The sequence below is a fragment of the Delphinapterus leucas genome, chromosome 8, assembly GCF_059928025.1.
Source record: "Delphinapterus leucas isolate spDelLeu-1000000601 "Yukka" chromosome 8, BTC_Dleu_Yukka2, whole genome shotgun sequence".
In the NCBI taxonomy this organism is placed as follows: Eukaryota; Metazoa; Chordata; class Mammalia; order Artiodactyla; family Monodontidae; genus Delphinapterus; species Delphinapterus leucas.
In genome coordinates, this window is record NC_143136.1 from 1,032,630 (window position 1) to 1,045,938 (window position 13,309).

The 13,309-nt window shown below is 61.6% G+C and overlaps 1 protein-coding gene across 1 annotated transcript in view; it reads right to left on the bottom strand.

The window, feature by feature from the left end:
* Nucleotides 1-919: 919 nt before the first annotated feature.
* Nucleotides 920-13,309, bottom strand: part of CROCC2 (ciliary rootlet coiled-coil, rootletin family member 2) — a 71,943-nt gene continuing 59,553 nt past the window's right edge. Inside the window, 9 exon segments of the mRNA XM_089916069.1 lie at nucleotides 920-2,470; nucleotides 2,472-2,544; nucleotides 2,948-3,030; nucleotides 3,980-4,152; nucleotides 4,838-4,973; nucleotides 7,631-7,720; nucleotides 8,787-9,023; nucleotides 9,198-9,310; nucleotides 9,313-9,633. Of these exon segments, the coding sequence (XP_089772195.1) occupies nucleotides 2,294-2,470; nucleotides 2,472-2,544; nucleotides 2,948-3,030; nucleotides 3,980-4,152; nucleotides 4,838-4,973; nucleotides 7,631-7,720; nucleotides 8,787-9,023; nucleotides 9,198-9,310; nucleotides 9,313-9,633 (1,403 nt within the window). The 3' untranslated portion in view covers nucleotides 920-2,293.

The window sequence follows — 13,309 nt, forward strand, 5'->3', positions numbered from 1 at the left end:
TGCACTGTTGACCTTCTCCTGAGCACATGCCTCAGGGGACCCTAGTAAAGGCTCTCTTCTGGGTCCACCTGGGGGCCTGTAGGGGGCAGGGCTGCCCCAGGGGCCCGGGGCACACAGTGGTGCTCGGCAGGCAGACCTTGGGTTGCGACCCCCAGCGAGGCTGTGCATTTCCAGGCACAGGCCTGCTGACCCTCCACGGCCCTCACCCTGGGCCATTTGCAGTCCCATTTGGGAGACTGGGGGTTAACAGGAGGCACCACCATGCTGGGTATTACATTCAAACACACACACACACACACACACACACACAGCTCCACAGGCGAAAAAGAGAAAAAAAAATTTTTTTTCCAGGTGCTAAAAATATTATCAGGAAATACTTTTCAGCAATGTGCTGTTTCAGGTTCCCCTCCAGACTCAAGGGTGCCTTTGTCTTGGCCACAGAAAGTCCACATTTATCAAAACCAAAATCGTTTTATCAAGCAGGCTCGTGTTCTGCGGCCAGGAAACCCGAGACTCCCCAACAGGCCTGTGACATTTTAATTTAGGGCCTGAGTGTGTATGCAGTTTAGATGGGGAGCCCCGGAGCCGACCTCGGGAAGCCCCAGGACCCCGTGCCGGCCAAGGTGGGGAGCGTTTCCCCCACCGAACCTGGCCTGGCCGGCTGGTCCCTGCAGGGCTGGGACGGGGGCTCCAGCAGGGCTGCTGGTGGTGGAGGCTGCCTGGCTGCACCCCCCTCCCACTCTCTCCTTCCCACCCGCCCCGAGCACCTGGGGCTTCCACGTAGGTGAAACCCCAGGGAGACCCCTACCTGCTCCGGGAATGAGGTCAGGAGGTCACAGGGCCTGGAGGGGCAGGCAGGATCTGGCTCTTGTGGAGGCCCACCCGGCGTGGTCACTACACTGTGAGGATGGATGGGGCCTTGGTGCAGCTGGTTCACTGCGGCAGAGATGGGGGGCCCTGGTTCAGGGTACACAGCAGTGCACACGTGGGTGCGGGCGGCCATAAGGCTCTCACACGGAAGCCACACGCTTGCCATTGGAAATGTTTAAGAAAACAGCAGTTTATCTCCATCAGAAAAATCCTTTCTCCTAAGTATACAACTTTATGTTGAACAAGTAAAAACAGCGTCTCCTACACTGATTGAACTTTCATTGAAATATAAAAAATCTTGCGTCTCCCGGGAGCAGTCTGGGCAAGGAGGGTCCAGAAATCACCAGCAAGAACATTGATCAAATAGCGCGTGGCCCTCATTTCAATGTTGAGAAATCTTTCCGACCCCTTTTGCATCTGGGGTGTATTCCTCTTTCATCTGTGCACATTTACTAGGCACCTCCTCTGTGCTGGGAGATTCAGTCCCAAAGGTGTGACGCTGAGACACCAGTGGTCACCAAAGAGAGGCAAGTGTTGACACTTTCCAAGTGTCAATCTCCAGATTCTGGGTCCTTCCTCCCCACCCCCCAACCCTCAGGCCCTTCCTCCACAAGGGAGCTGCCCACTGGGTCGTGGGGTCGCCGGGTCGAGGAGGAAGGGAAGGGACTTGCCTACTAAATGCCAGGCCTTGAGCATCAGAGCTGTGTGTGTCTCACGGCCCTACCCTTCCTGTCTGTACCAGGCTCTCCAATGGTGGGGGCAGCCGCTGGGTTGCTATGCGTTCCAATGGGCCGCTGCAAGCTGGTGAATACCTGGGTGCGAGCACCACCACTAACGCCTCCTTCGCCCGGAGCAGCGTTGTTAATGGGTCACCATGCTCTTCCCCTCTGAGTCTGGGCTGAACTTCAGAATCCTTCTCAACACAGCCACCAATAATCAGGCAGAGCTGACAGGCAGAATGAAACCTATTTTTTGTGCAGTTCACAACATATGGCAACTTCGTTGCTAGGTTCAGTCAGAAAGGAAGGCCTGACAGGACAGCCTATTTTAAGTGCGGGATCGTGATTGGAATGGGTGGGCTCCAGGAGCTTTGGCCCTTCTCACCCCCATGAGTCCTGGAGGGAGGAGGTGTTTGGGGGTGGTGGCTAGCACCTGCGGACGCAGGAATTTCCTGGGCTGGCTGGTGCCCCGCAGATGTTGTAAACACGTCACTTACAAAACAAAAGAGGCCATTTGGAGAGGAAACAAATCACTCTGACCAGTGTTCATGGGGGGGAAAAGAGAGAAAATGCTAACAGGTGAACCAGGCATCGGCCTAAGATGGCTGCCTCGGTCTCCGTGGCAACCAGGGCTGGATTCCCCCAGGAATTTTCCCAGAGTTTATAGGCTGGGAAAGTGGGTGGTTCTCTAACAACTTTAACGTTTACATCCTGATGCCTCTCACGGGCAGTGAGTCACGGGGCGGGGAGAACGGGGGGTGGGGTGGGGGGTTGGGGGGGACTGTACTCTGAGTCACTTGCAGCCACCTGCCACCGTGACGGCCCTGCAGTTCCTGGATACGGAGGTCTTGCCGCCTCTGTGCGCAGGGATGTGGTAGCTGGGCCCTGCGGGACATTATGTTTTTGGCTTCAGTTGGTGGAAATGTTTTCCACGTGTTTCCCCATGTTTACAGAGCTGAGGGCACGGAATGCAGCCCGTGGCTGCGGAAGCTGGCCTGCTGGGGCCTGGCCGCCGGGGTCTGGCCGGGTCAGCACATCCACATCGGTGCCAGGGCCGATGCCGGCCGCGGGAGGCTCCGTGCAGCCGGGGAGGGGCGCGTCGGAGAGCAGCGGCCCCGGAGCTCGGGCCACGCCAGCCGGAGGCGGGGGTCCCAAGGGCTGGGGGAGCTCTGTGGTCAGGGGATCAGAGGGTGCCCACTGACTCGCGGCACGGGTGGTGGCTTCCCTGGCCCGGTGCCCCTCGAGCTCGGCCCCCCGGCTGAGCAGCACGAGGCGTCGCTTCCCCAGCAGCGGTTCTGCTGCCGGGCCGGTCAGGGCAGCGGCAGCCGGGCCACCCAGGGGTCGGGAGCCGGACTCACTCCTTGGCCTGGAAGGCCTGGCCGAGGCGGGCTCGTCGCCGCTGCTGCACTTCCTGGTCCCGCGGCTCCTTCAGGCTGGCCACCTGGGGACAGGGCAGGAGCTCAGGCGGGCGGGCGGGCCCCGTGGCTGAGCTCCGTGACTGGAAGGGCTGGGAGGCCGCGGTCCACGGCTCCCAAGGGGGCGGTGTGCGTGGAGGGAAACCCCGGCAGACAGACTCACCAGAGGCCAGATGGGGCGTGCAGGGCCCCACCTCTGATCAGGGTCCCCCCCCCCCCGTGGGCTCTTAGGGACCCGGGTGACCACCACTCACAGTGGGTGGACCTCCTTCCACTCAGCCATGAACACACTCAGAATAATGAGGAAATAATGCTCCTGGGCTTATAAATGGAGCAAACGTGGCTTGGAGGGTCAGGGACACCAACTCAGGGTGGCAGTGGGCCGTCACTTTATGTCTCTGCGTCTCAGTTCCCTCCTCTGTTCCCTCATCGAGCAGCGCCCCCGAGGCAGAGAGCTGGGAGCCCGCGGGGCAGCCCCGGCTGGCATGTCTGTGTATGTGTGCGCGCACGTGTGTGTCTGTGTGGGCGTGTCTGTGCACATGCATGCGTGGGGGGGTGTGGTCAGCACAGGCACACACTCAAGGCTCTGTGCTGCTTTGTTACTGCCCCGCCCCCCCGTGCGCTGCTGCCCGCGTCCCTGACTCCGCAGGACAGCGCAGCGGCCACCGCCGCGAGGACTGCCACGCGCCAGGCACCATCTGGACTTTTCACACTCAGCAGCCACCGGCTGAGGGACTGTCCTCACCCCTCTTTATGGGGGGCGATGGCGGCACGGAGAGGGTGGTGACCCGCCCAGAATGCCCCTCCGCCCCTCAGTGAGGCGTGGGAGTGACGGAGGGCAGTGTGGGGTCCCGTGGGGATGGCCTGGAGCCCACCGGGCAGTAGCGCTGCCGGAGGACCTCGGGCTGGGGCCAGGTGGGCGCAGGGACCCTCCCCTCCCTCTGCACCCCCGCCGGGCGCTGGGTCCCCGCCCACCTGCTTCTCCAGCACCTTCACCCGCTGCCGGTGGTGGGTCCTCTCTCGGGACGCCAGGGCCTGTGCAGCCTGTACATGGGCCCCGTGCAGCCGCTCGGCCTCCACCACCAGGTCTCGCTGGTGCTGGGCGGCCAGCTCCTGGAGCCGCTGGGCATAGGAGAGACCCCAGGCACCTCACTGTGGCCTGCCCACCCAGGGCTGCGCAGAGTCCAGGGACAGGCGCGTCCAGCCCTCCCCTGGGGACCCCCAGTTGGCCCGGCTGCCCTCTGCTGGAGCCCGGGGCCTGGCCAGGACCGGAAGGTGAGCGGAGGGTTTCGTAAACACATTCGGCCCCCGGGCCTTGTCTGCTCCGGAGCCCCACCCACAGGCCGGCAAGGTGAGCCTTACATCTGTTTTAATGGCATCCTAGTTTCCACTTGGCTGGACCGGGGGTCCCAGAGGCATCGCAGGCTCATTCTTGCCCCCACCTCCCTTGCCAATTCCTTGTCTGGCGATAGAGGGTCTGTCCAGTGGTGAAAGGGGAGATACCCCAGAACACACGGGAGCAGCCCCTGGACCTGCCTGTAGGCCTGCCTGGCCCTGTGTTTCCCACACTCCCCCCCCTTCTGGTCCATGCACTGGCTCACGGTCCCCTGATGGTCCCCCCACTCCCACGGGGCCCATGGAGCCCTGAGACCTGAGGTGTCGCCCTGGTGGACCCCTTTGTTGTCTGGGGCTGCGTCTCAGCACCTGTTCTGTGTAGGAGTGGTCCAGCCTGCCCTTCCCATCTGGGCGTGTGCATATGTGTGTCCAAGCACGAGACAGAAGCACTGGGACCCACACCCACCCGGACACCCCCAGCCCCAGGCCCCGGCCCACTCCCAAGACTGGGGTGCATGGAGCCCAGCTGGTTTTGCCTCAGGGCCCTGTCCGCTTCCTGGTGCAGGCAGGTATGGTCCAGCGGCTCCTTCTCGGCCCCCGCCCTCACGTTGTCCCCTTCCCTCCTCAGCTCGGTCTACAAGAGCAGAACCTGCCACAGTCTCTGGCGGGGGTGTGAGCTCAGGCCAGCCTTTTCCCTGGAGAGCACGTGAGGTGCCCCCGGGAGGGGCTCTGGATCCCCTGAGAGCTGGCTGGGTCGGGGGAGGGTGCTCCCTGGCCAGGATGCCCAGTGGCCTGGGCCATCCAGCATGTGGGGCTGCTATGAGAGTGAGGGGGGACCACCAGTCACGTTGCTGTCCTGCTTTGGACCAGCTGCATCTCCTGGTACCTCCAGGCCCTTGCAGCGCCGCTCCCAGCCTCAGGGAGCCTCTGCGCGCTGCATCCTGGCGCCCCTGCACCTCAGCGCCTGCAGCCGGCTCACAGGCCCCAACCTCTCCCTGACCAGGTCCCAGCCAGCCTGTGTCCTCTGTGTCCCTGTCCCCACAGCCCGTCTTCCTTGGAACGGCCCGCTGCTTGAGTACAGCCCCCTCCTGGCCCCCATCCTCACCACGCAGGCATAGGACGGGGGGGAAGAACTGGGGATGAATGTTGGGTGACCAATGAAACAAACACTTTTGGTGGGAAGGTTTGGGGGCTCCTTTTTGCCCCCTTGTGGATGGTCCCTTTGGAGGCAGGAACTGACACTCAGGGCAGGCCTGGCCCGTCAGCCACTGGGGCAGGATGGGAATCTGGGCCCCAGACCAGACCTGTCCACTTCCCCAGCTCTGGGCCGGGCGGGACACTGGTCAGCCCCAGCCGCTGGAGGCCCAGGCCTGTCCTCTTGCCCTCAGGCTGGACAGGGCCTGGTCTCTCGGGGTGCCCTGGGACATGGCAGATCGGTCTCGAGCGCAACGTGACGGGGGCAGTGTCCAGCGTGTTACAGAAGGAGGGAACCCTTTCTTCTTCAGGACTGAGGAAAACAAAGGGTGCCCCTCCACTGAGAAAGGAAGTCCTGTTTCTTTAAAAATCCAGTTACACTCCTGGGCGTGCATGTTAAAAAGAGAAGAGAAAAGTGAAATCCAAAGTAAATAAACGGCCGCATCCGGGTTTCCCCTCCTGAGACACCAATAAAGGGTTTATGGGTTTTCGGGCCCCTCACAGCTGACCTCCTGGAACTCATTAGCTGTTCCTCCCCTCCCCCATCTGGGCTCCAGGGACCCACGGTTGGCTCTGCTGCCCGGGGCAGTGCCATCTTGGCCTCCCAGCCCCCAGGCCCCCTACCCCGAGCGGCCACGGGAGCCCTTGGCTTCCCCAGCTTGGCACTGGGCCTGCCCTTCAGGAGAAGCTGCAGGGTCCTGGTGACCATGCCCGGCTGGACAACCCTTCTTTGTGAGAGGGCAGGTGGCCTTGTGTGGACAAGCTGGCCGCTGGCTCTCAGTGACCTGATCTGCTGGCCTCTGTGCCTCCGTCCTGACCCCAGTTCTGTCCCCAGGGTCCCTGCCTTCCATGGCCACCCCACTGACCCGGCCACTTTCCTCTGGAAAACCGTCCTGTCCCCGAGCCCACCTGAGCTGGACAGTGTGCACATGGTGGCCAGGGCCTGCCCAGGACACGTGTCCCCATGTGCTTGGGGACACGTGACCCGGGTGGCGGCTCTCCTGGAGGCTCCAGGCCTGGCAGCTCCTCGCCGGGCGGGACCTTGCTGTCCTCCCTCGGGGTCCGTTGGTCAGTCTTCTCCGGAGCCTGCCCTCCGCGCTGGGGTGCCGCCGTCACCCCCTGTGGGGACCCCACTGTTCCTAGCTCTGCACTTTGCTCCTGACACAGTGAAACACTCTCTTTCCTGCCCCTGCTGTGGCCGGTGGCCTCTGCCTCTTCTCTGGCCCTGAGCCTGTCCTTTTCACCCCTTGCTGGTGTCCACACGCCCCGCCCCCCCGACATCTTTGCCCTCCAAGTCTGAGAGCCCTGGGCACTGTCACCTCACCACTCGTCCCAGCGGCCACGACTGTGTGCTGGCGAGGCCAAGCCTGGCCCCTGTGGTGCCCAGGCCCTCCTGCCCTGGGCTGCACGGCCCAGACAAACCCCGCCCCCGCACAGAGCCATTCTGCGCAGGACCTGGCAGGCAGATGGCACAGTGACAAGCTCAGGGATCCACTGGGCCTGAGGCGGCCCCTGCAAAGTCCATGGGCTGAGCCATGTAACACGGACCCTCCACCTCCCTCTGAGAAGCCCTGGCCGGACACTGCCGCCTGGACCTACCGTGAGGGACGAAGCTTCCCTTCTCGGCCCAGTTCCCTTTACACAGCTGAGCCCAGGCTGGCAGGGTCTACCCACACCTCCGCCCAGGGCCAGTGTTGCGGTGCAAGGGACAGCAGCTGTACCCGGTCATCCGTGCCACGCCGGGAGGGCTGTGTCCCGGGAGTCCAGCTCCCGGCCCCAGGGGACAGGCAGCGAGACCTCTGCCCAGGTGTGCTCACACAGCCTCCGGCCACCACCTGTCAGGCCGCCCGGGCAGCAGGACCTAACCATGCCCTCGCCCCAGAGAGGCCTTGGGAAGGCTGCCCTGCTCTGGGGTCCAGGACTGAGCCCCTAGCTCTCCCCACTGCCAGGACTCCTGCTTCCCCCACCCCCCCGCTCAGGTGGGGACACTGAGCCTGAAGGGATGGGTGCCTCGGGTGCCTGGTCACCAGCCCAGCGCAGGCTTTCCACCTACTGCCCGATGGTTTGTCTTCCCTCTGGACTCCCTGTCCTGCCCACCCCTGGGGGTGTTGAGAGGGCATCAGAATCCCAGGCCCAAAGCCCAGCCTCGCACTCCGCCGGGGTCAGCTGGATGGGTCGTGCCTGTTCCTACGGGGCAGAGGCAGGACATCGAGGTCAAGGGAGCTGCCTCTCAGGCCACGTGACCTGGGAGGTCCCTGCACACAGCAGGCCTGCCGGGTGGGTCCACAGAGCCATAGCTGGGGTTGGGGCCTGGGTGGCATTCTGCCTGGTTCCAAGAACGTCATTTCCTTTCACTAGCCTCAGTTTCCCCATCAGTTAACCTGGGCCCCAGGAAGATGCTCTGGTGACCCCAACCCCTGATTTCAACCCAAATACCTCCACTTTGGCCCGTTTCATACGTGGAGATGGTCCATTCACGCCTGGGGACAGTTCAGCTGTCAGAATCACTGACCAGTGGGCCCCTGGGCCTCCCTGCCTTTCGCATCCTTTCTGCCCGTCTCTGGGCCGGCCCGTGCCCTGTCCTGTCCTGCATTCATTCAGCCTCTTTGGTTGGTTCTCTGTCTTGCACCCCAGCCCGTGTTGGGTCTGCAAGGGTGACGAGACAGGGCTTCCGGCACTCTTCCTGGTCTCTGTTGTGCGGGCCTACACCTACCCTCCCATTGCTCCCATCTGCAGGGCACCCCCTGAGCCTTGGCTATCTCCACCACGGACAGGGGAATCTGGGCTCCAGAGGCGGGCAGTGTGCCAATGCCACACAGCTCCAGGCAGGACTGGCGCTCAAACACTGGGAACAACGCCGCTTGTGTGTGTGTGTGTGTGTGTGTGTGTGTGCGTGTGTGTGTGTGTGTGTGCGTGTGTGTGTTTGCCATGACCTGTGGTCCTCCCCCGAGGACAGCAGAGGTAGAGTTGGGGTAACATCACCAGAGGGCTGTGGAGGTCCACACGGTGACCTGCCAATGCCAGGCTGACCCTGAGCTTGGAGTCGGGTGGACAGGCCCAGGGCGGGCATACTCCCCACTGGCAGCTTGGGACACAGAAGCCCATCCAAGCCCGTGCCTCCCCAGCCCCCCAGCCCCTGCCTGGACGCCCGCGAGGCCCTCCCCATACCCCCGCCTCCCCACCCCCAACTCTCCAGGGACCACCCTTCCACCCCACCCCCCTCTTCCGGGGACCATCCACCGGATCCGGGTACCTGGGCCCGGTGCACCGCGAGCTCCCCCTGCAGGCGGGCCGCCCGGGGCGCAGCGCGGCTGCTCCTCCCGCAGGACACGCCTCTCCGCGCGCTGCGCCCGCCGCCGCTGCCGCCAGAGCACGTGGGCCGGGCAGGGGCCGGGCAGAGGCCGCGCGTAGGCAGGTCACTCCGGCCTGAGGCTGAGCCCCCGGCTCGGCTGATTATTTTTCCCGGAGCTGTGTGTCCACAGTCCACCTTCTGTCGTAGGGGCGCCCGCAGTGGAACAGGAAACCAGGGAGAGGCCTTGGGGCTCTGACTCCCTGCGTGCCCCTCCCGCCTCGGTTTCCCCTCTGTCAGCTGGGGATTGGACGCGTCTGGGTGACTCCAGGCCTGACACCTGCCTCCAGCGTCTCCCTGGACTCCCCTTCACACGGAGGGAGCGATTCCTAAAGGGAAGGCAGGGCCCTGTCCCCCCGGGGCCCCTAACCTGCTGCAGGGCCTCCCGCACCTGCGCTCCAGGGGGGCGACCTTCTCCTCTAGCAGCGCCCCCTCTGGGCCAGGCCCTGCCTGTGCCTTCTGCCCTCGTCCAGGGCCTGGTGCCGCGTGTCCAGTGCTTCTGGAAGAGGGAGGCACAGGCCGCCTGGAAGCACGGCCCGGGGTGTGCTGCAGGTGAGGCTGTGGCACCTGGCGTCTGACCAGATCACGTGCAGTGGCTGGGAAGCAAAGACGCAAGAACAGGTTGAGTGCCGTGTGCACGGATCGGGCAGTTTCCGATGTAACCACGGGCGGGGTGGGAGGGGTCCTAGAAGCAGGCCTTGTTGGCCCGGCGGCGTGGGCAAAGGCGGGTTCTCCGCTGTGGTCAGAGTGGCTCAGAAGACACATCTGTTTTCCCTGCCCTGCTTCCAGCCCTTGGAAGAAAGACCGCGACAGTCCCCCCAAGTCCTCCCAAGCTCCCGGGGCGGGTGGGGCTCAGCCCCCACGCCCTCCACCTGCAGCCTTCTTCCCCTGTGCCCACCTCGTACCCCCGTGACTCAGGCCTCCCCACCCCTGCTGCCCGAGCCCGGAGTGCTGCCGGCCGCCCCCCTCTTCCGCTGCGCCGCCCCCTCCCTGTCACCCCTCCTCTCTGAGCCTTCACGAGGACGGCGCCTGTGGTGTCCCCGGGCTGGAGCTGGTGCACGGTGGGGCCTGGGGATTCTCAGGAGCACACGGATGCCGTCCTGCCCGCGAGTGTCTGGTGGGCAGGAGGTGGTGGTGACCTTTGGTACAGAGCACTCTGGAAAATCAGGAGCCGCGTCCAGCCCATTGCGGGGGCTGAGCGGGGGGCGGAGGAAGGCAAGTTGGGGGCCCCGGGATTGTCCATACGGAGCCTGCGGCGGCTTGGGCTCAAGGAGCCAAGAAGTGGAAGAAGGCGCCACGGAATGGAGAGGTAGCCCGAGGGCTGCGTGGTGGGTGAGGGGCAGGCAGTGCCCCGAGGGCTCCCAGGCTTGGACTGCGTGCGGGGTGTCCGGAGCCCACTTGCTGGGATGGGAAGGTGGGTGTGGGAACACGTTGAGGGGTCTCCCGGGGGTCACTGCGCCGGGGGCAGTGTCACAGGACCAAGTGGCTATGGAGGCCCTGGCACCGAAGGCCAGGGAGTGGGGGGAGGAGGGGTCCAGGCCAAGTGGACTTCGGAGCAGAGAAAAGAGGAGACTGGGCCCAGGGAGGACCAGAGAGCTGGCGGAGATCGGAGGGAGAGGTCGGGCCCCTGTGCGGAAAGCTCCAGGGGCTCGGGTAGACATGGACCCAAAAAGCACCCTTTGGAAGGGACCAAAGTTGCTGGTGATCTCTGTGTCTGTGTGGGTCCCGGGAGGTTGCGGTGCTGACGGTCTGGGGAGAGGGGGAGGGGCAGCCCTTCCAGAATCCTGGCTGGGGGAGGGGAGATGGGGCCAGCAGAGAGAGGAGGGGGTGTGGGTTGTGGCGGGCAAAGAGGTGCTTGTTTAGGAAGAGGGAGACTGGGTCTAGAGCCAGAGCAGGAACGCCTGAAGGCACAGGGACCCCCGAGGGCCCACCCAGGCTCAGCCCTCAAGTTTCTGGGTCTCGGCCAGCAAACACGTGCCATTCACAAGGACCCAGCAGTTGTGTCCCGGGAGCCGTGTGTCTAAGGGGGCTTTGCATCCATCTCCCACTCCGTTTTCACTGAATACAAGAGGAGGACTGGCTCAGAAGAAAAGGGGGAGCAACCGGGCACCCCCGTCCCAGGCTGGGTGAGGGCGGGACAGGTGTCGTGACCCTGTAGGAACTTTTTTGGGTCTGTCAGTTTAGAAAGTTAAAGGAAAGGGAGGGCAATGCTTGTACCTAAAATTGAGGTTTCACCCTTCTTTACAATTTTGGAAATTACAGTTTTCTGTTTGTACACATTTTCCCGTAGAAAAGCAGAAGTTTCCTTCAAATATGGCTTAAATATTTCATGGTATTTTAAAGAGGCTCCAGACCACTCGTGTGAAGCATTATGCTCCTCTTGTAGTGACTCAACGTTTATGGAATTCAAATGAACCATAATAATTGAACGGGGCACCCTTTATGAACATCTCCCTTTGCCCCACTGAGTCAGTCTCATTGCTGGCTTGCTTTGGTTCTGAGCCCTGATCCTGAATGGGGGGCGGCTGGCCGTGCACGCGTCACAAGCCTGTGCTCAGCGCGGGGGTTCAGCTGCAGGAGCGCACGAGGCTTGACCGCCGGCTTCTGTGGTTCCACCCCGGGCCTGGGGAAGGAGGCAGGGCTCGGCGCGTGCCCTTGGGCCAGCCCCCAGCCTTGGTTTCCCCCTCTGCGGATGGGTGTGATGCGATCTCACAGCGTTTTCGTCGGGAGCATGAGAAGGACGGGAGAAGAACTGTGAGGACCACCCCTCCCCCCGCCCCCCTGTATGGGGGCTGCTGTAAAGTGGGGGTCTGTAGAGGCTAGAAATGCCTCAGGCACCAGCACAGCAGGCGGAGGCAACGTTCCGCACCCTGCCTGTTGCACAAGAGCAGAGCCTGCCGCCAACCCCAGCGCATCCTTCGGAGTTCAGGTCCCCAGCCTTTTCATCCACTGGCCACAATGGATCGATTTGTTCATCGGCTGGCAAGTGTCCAGTGTGGGTGAGCGCTGGGCAGCAGTGCACGGCCACCTGGCCCTGCCCTCTGGGAGCCTCGCAAGCCCTCTGGCCGGTCACAGGACAGAGCTAGCGCTGGGAAGTGCTCCAATATAAGGGGACCCAAGCGCCTTACTTTACACAGTGGGCCTCAGTAGCCCAGACAGGAGGCTGGGATCTGGTGCCGGTTAGGGACAGCTGGAAACTTCTGGACTCTGCCCTGTCCTGCTTGCCTCTTCGTCCACCCTTGTGCCAACCCCTGCTGCTTTGACCACGCTACTGTTACAGTCAGTATTACGATACTATTTCAAAAATTTCTTAGAAAATCTCAAACATCTATTCTTCCCTGTAAACTCTGCAATCAGCTTGTCCAGTTTCCCTCCAAACATACCACAAACAAATAGACAAAACCGAACCAAGAAAGCAAACAACTGACAACCAAGAAACAACCGACAAACCAGGAACATAAGCAAAGATCCACCCAGAAGCTGATCAAAACATTATAACTGCCCCAAAGGCAGCCCCCTCTCCAGTAAGACGAGACACAGCCGCAAGAAGAGGCGCAGCATTTATTCTTCTAAACAACCTTTGAATTAAAGAAGAAATAAAAGCGGAAACTCCTAGAGGATTGGTAAGAAAGGAAAAGAATTCATGTTAAAAACCTTTGGGGGGCTTCCCTGATGGTGCAGTGGTTAAGAATCCACCTGCCAATGCAGGGGACACGGGTTTGAGCCCTGGTCTGGGAAGATCCCACATGCCGCGGAGCAACTAAGCCCGTGCGCCACAACTACTGAGCCTGCGCACTAGAGCCCGCGAGCCACAACTACTGAAGCCCACACACCAAGAGCCCGTGCTCTGCAACAAGAGAAGCCACCACAGTGAGAAGCCCGTGCACCGCAACGAAGAGTAGCCTCCGCTCCTCGCAACTAGAGAAAAGCCCGCGCAGCAACGAAGACCCAATGCAGCCAAAAGTAAATAAAGCAACAACAACAACAACGTATGGGGGCACATACCAAACCACAACGAGGGAAAACACAATAACATTGAATGCTTTTACTATTGAAAGAGTAAAGCCCAGACATAAATACAGCACCGTGCAACTGAAGAAATCAGAAATATTACAACAACAAAGAGTGTGTCAATAGGGATAAAAGCTGAAACGAATAAACCACATGAAAGGAGAAAAGAGATAAAAGTTGATTCTTTGAAAAGACCAATAAAACAGATGAACTGTTGGCAACTTAAAGAGAGACAAATAAAAATCTCCAACATCAGGGACAGAAACAGATCTAACTATAGATATAAATAAGATCTAACTACAGGTGTAAAAATGAAAAATGGCTGCCAAACATAAGAGCGAGTTCCTGGCAGCGCACTTGAACATGAGATGGGTGACTTCCAAATGTCCAAAACTGACCCCAGAAGAGATAGAAAA